The sequence below is a fragment of the Oncorhynchus keta genome, chromosome 17 (genome assembly GCF_023373465.1).
Source record: "Oncorhynchus keta strain PuntledgeMale-10-30-2019 chromosome 17, Oket_V2, whole genome shotgun sequence".
In the NCBI taxonomy this organism is placed as follows: Eukaryota; Metazoa; Chordata; class Actinopteri; order Salmoniformes; family Salmonidae; genus Oncorhynchus; species Oncorhynchus keta.
In genome coordinates, this window is record NC_068437.1 from 36,681,461 (window position 1) to 36,690,841 (window position 9,381).

Sequence of the window (9,381 nt, forward strand, 5' to 3'; positions counted from 1 at the left end):
GGCAGTTAGGAAAGCAAAGGCTAGCTTTTCTAAACAGAAATTCGCATCCTGTAGCACAAACTCCAAAAAGTTCTGGGACACTGAAGTCCATGGAGAATAAGAGTACCTCCTCCCAGCTGCCCACTGCACTGAGGCTAAGAAACACTGTCACCACCGATAAATCCATGACAATAGAGAATTTCAATAAGCATTTTTCTACGGCTGGCCATGCTTTCCGCCTGGCTACCCCTACCCCGGTCAACAGCCCTGCACCCCCCACAGCTACTTGCCCAAGCCTCCCCAGCTTCTCCTTCACCCAAATCCAGATAGCTGATGTTCTGAAAGAGTTGCAAAATCTGGACCCCTACAAATCAGCCGGGCTAGACAATCTGGACCCTCTCTTCCTAAAATGATCCTCCGCAATTGTTGCAACCCCTATTACTAGCCTGTTCAACCTCTCATTCGTATCGTCTGAAATCCCCAAAGATTGGAAAGCTGCCGTGGTCATCCCCTTCTTCAAAGGGGGAGACACTCCAGACCCAAACTGTTAAAGACCCATATCTATCCTAGCCTAGCTTTCTAAGGTCTTCGAAAGCCAAGTTAACAAACAGATTCCCGACCATTTCGAACCCCACCGTACCTTCTTCGCTATGCAATCTGGTTTCCGAGATGGTCATGGGTGCACCTCAACCACGCTCAAGGTCTTAAACGATGTCATAACCGCCATCGATAAGAGACAATACTATGCAGCCAAATAGACCTGGCCAAGGCTTTCAACTCTGCCAATCCCTGCATTCTTATCAGCAGACTCAACAGCCTTGGTTTCTCAAATGACTGCCTCGCCTGGTTCACCAACTACTTCTCAGATAGAGTTCCATGTGTCAAATTGGAGGGCCTATTGTCCGGACCTCTGGCAGTCTCTATGGGGGTGCAACAGGGTTCAATTCTCGGGCCTACTCTCTTTTCTGTATACATCAATGATGTTGCTCTTGCTGCTGCTGATTCTCTGATCCACCTCTACGCAGACGACACCATTCTGTATACTTCTGGCCCTTCTTTGGACACTGTGTTAACAAACCTCCAGACGGGCTTTAATGCCATACAACTCTCCTTCCGTGGCCTCCAACTGCTCTTAAATGCAAGTAGAACTAAATGCATGCTCTTCAAACGATTGCTGCCCGCACCTGCCTGCCCGTCCAGCATCCCTACTCTGGACGGTTCTGACTTAGAATATGTGGACAACCACAAATACTTAGGTGTCTGGTTAGACTGTAAACTCTCCTTCCAGACTCACATTAAGCATCTTCAATCCAAAATTAAATCTAGAATCGGCTTCCTATTTCGCAACAAAGCATCCTTCACTCATGCTGCCAAACATACCCTCGTAAAACTGACTATCCTCCCGATCTTTGACTTCGGTGATGTCATTTACAAAATAGCCTCCAACACTCTACTCAGCAAATTGGATGCAGTCTATCACAGTGCAATCTGTTTTGTCACCAGAGCCCCATATACTACCCACCACTGCGACCTGTATGCTTTCATTGGCTTAGCCCTCGCTTCATATTCGTCACTGGTCACCATAACAGCACCCACCCATAGCATGCGCTCCAGCAGGTATATTTCACTGGTCACCCCCAAAGCCAATTCTTCCTTTGGCCGCCTATCCTTCCAGTTCCCTGATGCCAATGAATGGAACGAATTGCACATACCACTGAAGCTAGAGACTCATATCTCCCTCACTAACTTTAAGCATCAGCTGTCAGAGCAGCTCACAGATCATTGCACCTGTACATAGCCCAACTGTAAATAGCCCATCCAACTACCTCATCCCCATATTGTTATTGATTTTTTTGCTCTTTGCACCACAGTATCTCTACTTGTACATTAATATATTGCCTTACGTCCCTAATCTTACCTCATTTGCACACACTGTATATAGATTTTTTCTATTGTGTTGTTGACTGTACGTTTGTTTATTCCATGTGTAACTCTGTGTTTTTGCCGCACTGCTTTGCTTTATCTTGGCCAGATTGCAGTTATAAATTAGAACTTGTTCTCAACTGGCCTACCTGGTTAAATAAAGGTGAAATAAATAAAAACTCACAGAGAATAATATTCGGTAGCTTCTAGCTATGCTTGTATAACTTTGGATTTGCTTGTCTTTGCAATTTATTTTTCAATTTTTGCTCGTTAGCATTTAGCTAGCAGCGTCTATGTGATTTCGCTATTAGTTGTGCAAATTTTGTTAGCAGTCTACTAATAGAGGCCCAATGGGCTTTTCTTTAATTTTTAGCGCCCCCTTGTGTGCCATGCCAGTAATACTGTAAATCCCAGAAAATAAGAGAAGGAAGGTACACTATACATACAAAAGTATGATGACACCCATTCAAATTAGTGTATTTGGCTATTTCAGTTACACCCATTAATGACAGGTGTATAAAATCTAGCATACAGTTATGCCATCTCCATAGACAAACATTTTCAGTAGAATGGCCTTACTGAAGAGCTCAGTGACTTTCAACGTGGCACCGTAATAGGATGCCACCTTTCCAACAAGTCAGTCTGTCAAATTTCTGCCCTGCTAGAGCTGCCCCCGTCAACTGTAAGTGCTATTATTGTGAAGTGGAAACATTTAGGAGCAACAATGGCTCAGACAATAAGTGGTAGGCCACACAAGCTCACAGCACGGGACCGCTGAACCACGTAGCTCGTAAAAATCATCGGTTTTCGGTTGCAACACTCACTACCGAGTTCCAAACTGCCTCTGGAAGCAACGTCAGCACAATAACTGTTAGTCGGGAGCTTCATGAAATGGGTTTCCATGGCCGAACAGCCGCACACAAGCCTAAGATCACCATGCGCAATGCCAAGCATTGGCTGGTGTAAAGTGGTGTAAAGCTCGCCGCCATTGGACTCAGTGGAAACGCGTTCTCTGGAGTGATGAATCGTGCTTCACCATCTGGCCGTCGGACGGACTAATCTGGGTTTGGAGGATGCCAGGAGAATACTACCTGCTCTAATGCATAGTGCCAACTGTAAAGTTTGGTGGAGGAGGAATAATGGTCTGAGGCTGTTTTTCATGGTTCGGGCTAGGCCCCTTAGTTCCAGTGAAGGGGAAATCTTAACGCTACGGCATACAATGACATTCTAGACGATTCTGTGATTCCAACTTTATGGCAACAGTTTGGGGAAGGCCCTTTCCTTTCCTGCTTCAGCATTATAATGCCCCTGTGCACAAAGCTAGGTCCATACAGAAATGGTTTGTCTAGATCGGTGTGGAAGAACTTGACTGGCCTGCACAGAGCCCTGACCTCAACCCCATCAAACACCTTAGGGGTGAATTGGAACGCCGACTGCGAGCCAGGCCTAATCGCCCAACATCAGTGCCCGACCTCACTAATGCTCGTGGCTGAATGGAAGCAAGTCCCCGCCGCAATGATCCAACATCTAGTGAAAAGCCTTCCAGAAGAGTGGAGATAGCAGCAAAGGGGGGACCAACTCCATATTAATACCAATGATTTTGGAATGAGATATTTGACGAGATATTTGGTCATGTAGTGTATGACTATGAAAATCTGGACACCGCCCAAGCCAAGTGATGATGTGGAAAACTGATTGGGTTTGCAAAAAGTAATCAATGTAAGGGCATTTATGTTTACTCCATGTGTAACTCTGTGTTGTCTGTTCACACTGCTATGCTTTATCTTGGCCAGGTCGCAGTTGCAAATGAGAACTTGTTCTCAACTAGCCTACCTGGTTAAATAAAGGTGAAAAAAAAAAAAAAAATGTAGACTTTTTTTCACCAAACTTTTAACCTAATTCCAATGACATGGTGACATTTGTTGTTGGTTGACAACTCAACCAACTGTAAATCCAAACTAGACTGACGTCTGTGCCCAGTGGGTCCTTCTCGATAGGCCTAAGTAACCACCGTGCTTCAGTGTGAAATAGCAACATATTGCTGATCCCATATCTCCAGTGAGAATGTCATAAAATAAAACATTTACAGTTATGTCTGTTCTGAGCTCATTGGCTCGGGAAACAGTCAGGGCCCAGTTGAAACAATGTTGCAAGTTTGCTATAGCAAAAGCTCAATCCAGACCAAGAGAGGTTGACAGGCAGAGGAGAGCACTTAACGCTCTTGACTTAACCAACCGCCATGCATAGTAAATGTGATTTAAAGAGGATATTTAAGCCAATTTTCATCAGGATGTTGTCTTCAAATATAACTTTGGATCTGGTAAATATTTCACATATTTTCCGACAAATCCGAGGTCCATGGCCACCGAGCATGATCCAAACCGGGATCTGAGGGTCAACTGCAGAATTTTGCATCCGACCTGTTCATATATCTGGTTGGTAATCGGGTTAAGGTATATCCGTGAAGACCTCTAGTTAAAACAGCTAAAACAAACTTCTAAAAAACTTCTTCCACTAGAGGCGCCATTGTATTTCCCTCCCCAAATGATAGCATAAACGTTTCTAATTCCTTATGCGTAATTATTACAGTTTGTATATACTTTGATTTTCTAGTAGGAGAATTTGAAAGTGTAGTCGTATTATTTGTGATGAAATATGTGAGCCAACTGCCCCACACTCTAAAGTAAATGTTGTCTATAAGACCAGACTTGACTTCATTTCACCACTTCACTTCAGTAAAATGTTTTAAGCTTCTTCCGCCACCATTAAAATATTTTTCAAAGAGCTGAAGCAAGTCGCACAATTTTTCTTCATGGAAAATGACCATCTAGTTGTCTTCATTAATGTTGATGATCCTGTAATGTTATTTTCTGACAGTAACTGCCTGACGTACCGGCGGATCTACCTCCCTCCACGACTGCCCTCTGATCTGTTGCAGCCGGGCCTGTTCAAAGGCACCTACGGCAGCCACGGCCTGGAGATCATCATGCTCAGCTTCCATGGGCCTCGCGCCAGGGCCACCAAGCTCACCGTGAGTCCCCGACTTCCACCGCACCCCGGCTGGGCTCTCACCCCGCCTGGCCCCTAATGTTTCCAAACCAACAGTTTTTGAAATGGAAAACCAAATCAAATGTTATTGGTCACATACACGTTTAGCAGATGTTATTGCGGGTGTAGTGAAATGCTTATGTTTGTAGCTCCATCAGTGCCGTAATATCTAACAATTCACAACAACACACACAAACCTAAAAGTGAAGGAATGGAATTAAGGGATATATAAATATTAGGACGAGCAATGTCGGAGTGGCATAGACTAAAATACAGTAGAATAGAATACATTATATACATATGTAATGAGTAAAGAAAAAATATGTAAACATTATTAAAGTGACTGGTGTTCCATTATTAAAGTGACCAGTGATTTCAAGTCTATGTATATAGGGAAGAACCTTCTAATGTGCTGGGTCACATAGCCAGTTGGAAGCCGCCTAGTGATGGCTATTTAACAGTCTGATGGCCTTGCAATAGAAGCTGTTTTTCAGTCTCTCGATCCCAACTTTGATGCACCTGTACTTACCTCGCCTTCTGGATGATAGCGGAGTGAACAGGCCGTGACTCGGAGGGTTGTTGTCTTTGATGATTTTTTTGGCCTTCCTGTGACATTGGGTCCTGTAGGGAAGGTCAAAGGTAGTTTGCTGCCGGTGATGCATCGAACAAACCACACCACCCTCTGGAGAGCCCTGCGGTTGCTGTACCAGGCAGTGATGCCTGACAGATGCTCACAATTGTGCATCTGTAAAAGTTTGTCAGGGTTTTGGGTGACAAGCCAAATTCCTTCAGCCTCCTGAGGTTGAAGGGGCACTGTTGCGCCTTCTGCACCACACTGTCTGTGTGAATGGAGCATTTCAGTTTGTCTGTGATGTGTACGCCGAGGAACTTAAAACTTTCCACCTTCTCCACTGCTGTCCTTTCGATGGATAGGGAGGTGCTCCCTCTGCTGTTTCCTGAAGTCGCCGATCAGCTATTTGTTTTGTCGACATTGAGTGAGAGGTTATTTTCCTGGCACCACACTCCCAGGGCCCTCACCTCCTCCCTGTAGGCTGTCTCATCATTGTGGGTAATCAAGCCTACTACTGTTGTGTTGTGAAAACAAACGTCCCTATTACGTCCCTATTATCGATGTTTGGGTAGTACCTCTTCCATTTCAAAATGTTTTCCCCTTACTGAACATGCCCCTGTCCTTTCCCCTCCCTCCCAGGGGGATCCCAACGTTCCAGCAGGTCAGCTAACGCTCGATGTGGACCTGAATCGGCCTGTGCACCTTCCGGACCTCGAGCACCAGCGCAGCGTGGAGGAGCTGTCTCGCCTGGTGCTGGGGGTGCATGAGGAGGCGCAGCAGGAGGCGCAGAGCCCAGATGTGGCCCCCCAGGGGGTTGCTGTTGGAGAGGGGGCTGTGGCCCCCCAGGGTGTTGCTGTTGGAGAGGGGGCTGTGGCCCCCCAGAGGGCTGCTGCTGCAAAGGGGGCTGTGGATGGTGGCGGGGCAGAGGGTCTGGAGTTGGCTATGGAAGCCCAATCAGAGAGCCGCCAGCCTGGGCCCAGCAGTAGCAGCAGCAGTGCTCCCTCGGAGGCCCAGCCCTTTGTCCTGCCTCTGGGGGTCATGGCCCGCAACGAGGTGTACCCCCGTACCTGCAAGATGTGGTGAGTCCATCTATTTCACACATGTTCAAGTTGTTTTGCACATGTCCTCGTATAGCCAAGAGTGCTTGTCAAATGTAGCTGCATAGCAGAGTGAGAAGAGATACTCACACATGAATGTACACTTGTAATAGAATATAATGGTAATTTAGCAGACTCCTTCATCCAAATGGACTTAAAGTTAATGCCTGTATTCAGTATATGTGGCCCATGTGGGAGTCAGACCCACACAACTCAAGTGTTACAAGCACAACTCAAGTGTTACAAGCACAACACTCCGGCCATCTGAAACATTGGATCGCAACATGTAGACTACGCAACAGGATATCTTGATCATTTTTTTTCTTCATCGATTTCAGTTTCTACGGGACAGGCCTGATTGCCGGCCACGGCTTCACAAGCCCGGAGCGCACGCCTGGCCTCTTTATCCTGTTTGACGAGGACCGCTTCGGCTTCATCTGGCTGGAGCTCAAGTCGTTCAGCCTATACAGCCGCCTGACCGACCAGCTGGCCCACGCCTATGCCCCCAACATGGAGCTCTTTGAGGCTATGCTGCGCAACATGCAGTCCTGGACATCTTGATGGGGCAGATCCACACGTCTCATACAAACATGTTTACTTAGGCCCCTACACACACCCCAATGTGTTGACTGCACCTGGAATATCTCTAGGCCCCTAGTTTGTAAACTATAAGTAATTCCCATAGTTTTTTCCTGATTAGGTCATGTGGTTAGGAAAAACTCTTGGCCCTAATTATCACTAATATGTATGTATATTTTCCCTCTATAGACCCCGAAAACACAACACGATATTTACCCACTACTGTATGCACACACAGCTTTACAACCCAAACACCTCGACACCGTCCCACACATTTCTGGGCCTGGACAGAAACAACCTTTAGCCCCCTACCCCTTAGGCACCTAAAAGTCCCCCTAGCCTATTGGAGGGAAATGTGGAGATAGTACCATATCGCTTATTATCTAATCGTCTCTCCCTGTCCAATGTTTCCCCTCCTCTTACCTCCACTTGACCTCAGTATCTCTACTGCTGAGGCATGTCCACAGGTCAAATGATATGACACTAAGGCTGCGTTTACACAGGCAGCCCTATTCTGATATTTTTTACACTAATTCGTCTTTTGACCAATTTGATCTTTTCACATCAGATCTTTTTCACAGCTGATCTGACGGGTCAAAATACCAATTAGTAGCTGCCTGTGTAAACCCAGCCAAAGGCTTCCTCAAAAGCTTCTTATTTATTTTTAAACCAAAGAAGAGGATTTGTTGACATTTCATCCCACAAACTCTGGAACAAAGTATCTGTGCCTCTGACTGCATTTTTAGCCAAATTATTTTGCTTTTTTTCACTCATTGATCTTTGGACCACTCAGATCAGTTTTGAAAAAGATCTGATGTGATTCGTCAAAAGACCAATTATTGAAAACAAATCAGAATTGGGCTTCCTGTGTAAATGCAGCCCATGAGTTCTAACTATATACCATGTCTGCATTGCCTAGGGATTTCCTATTCATTCTACTAAAGCTATTATTGTGTAACTATTTGAATGCCTCATGTTTGGATGCATGCAGCATTTAATTTGTTTAATGCCACCTGTCTCTAATTATCTTATTCACAATCCGATTAAACACTTTTGGTTTGCTGTATATTGCTTATAGGTGCACAGATGGCATTATGGAATTGGAAAAGACTGCATCTCAGGCACTTTCACTCTTTTTGTGACTCGGTCAAGGAAATGATACTGTAACTATGTTAATATTACACAATGGGGCATGTGCATATCAGAAATGATTATGTTTTATTTGCAAAATACTTCTGATGGATAGTATGTAGTAAAATGGAAATGTTGAATGAATGGAGATTTGAAAATTGCGTGTTTGGTACAAGCTTATGCTGTACTGTAGCTGTATCAGCCATTCTTAGTTGGACTGATAGCATTGTCCTTTGGATGCTTTTAATAACAGGGTGTTATAAAGATATTGCAACATCCTCAATAATAATGACCGTTTGCAAAACATTGCACAATACAAAATGTAATTCAAGGTACTCTCATACTTTACATTATTTACATTGTGAAACATGTGTGTTTGTCTCGCATTAGCCAACAGTGGTGCCCAGGGGGTCTCCTATTGCAAGTGAACTTTTCTAGGCAGGTCAGTGGATGGTTGTCTCTCAACTCCTCTATGGTTCCCTTTCCTTGACTCCTTTCCTTCATGACCACAAATGGACCAGGAGTGTCTTTCCACCATATGGCTTTCACCAGTCTTTTCCTGTCACCTGACATGTCAGTGATCATGGAGGGCAGGACATAAGGAAAATAAGCTAGTGGGCAGTATTGAGATAGTCACTATCTCATGGGAGGCTTCATTCAAAGCAGTACTTTTGTATTAGACTACAGCTTTACTAACATTAGCAAAAAACGAACTCTATAGAGCATAAATAAGTAATATATATTAATGAAAGGAAACTATTTAATAAGTATGTTTTGATATTTTTATTTTTGGGACAACTAGACATTTTTGAATCATTGCTTGTTGATTTGTGTTTTGTAAGCACATCACTCATCTGTTTGTAACTAATGCTTCTGTACACCGCTGTTTAAATGAATCACATTTGTAAATTGAGTCTTGCGCTTTATAAATTGCCAATCCCAGTGGCACGACTCCGCTGGAAACTGTTTGACCTGGTGAACTGCTCTTAATCTGATTTCAGGGAGCTTTACAGCCTACGTGCTCTTTCTCTTCTCAATAAAAGAAACAACACA

General features: G+C 44.5%; 1 protein-coding gene across 1 annotated transcript in view; it reads left to right on the forward strand.

Annotated features, from left to right (window-relative positions):
• LOC118395787 (F-box only protein 31-like) overlaps nt 1-9,381 on the forward strand; it is a 27,263-nt gene extending 17,882 nt beyond the window's left edge. Inside the window, exons 7-9 of the mRNA XM_035789713.2 lie at nt 4,780-4,933; nt 6,161-6,600; nt 6,957-9,381. Coding sequence (XP_035645606.1) covers nt 4,780-4,933; nt 6,161-6,600; nt 6,957-7,179 — 817 coding nt within the window. The 3' untranslated portion in view covers nt 7,180-9,381. The remainder of the gene's footprint in view (nt 1-4,779; nt 4,934-6,160; nt 6,601-6,956) is intronic.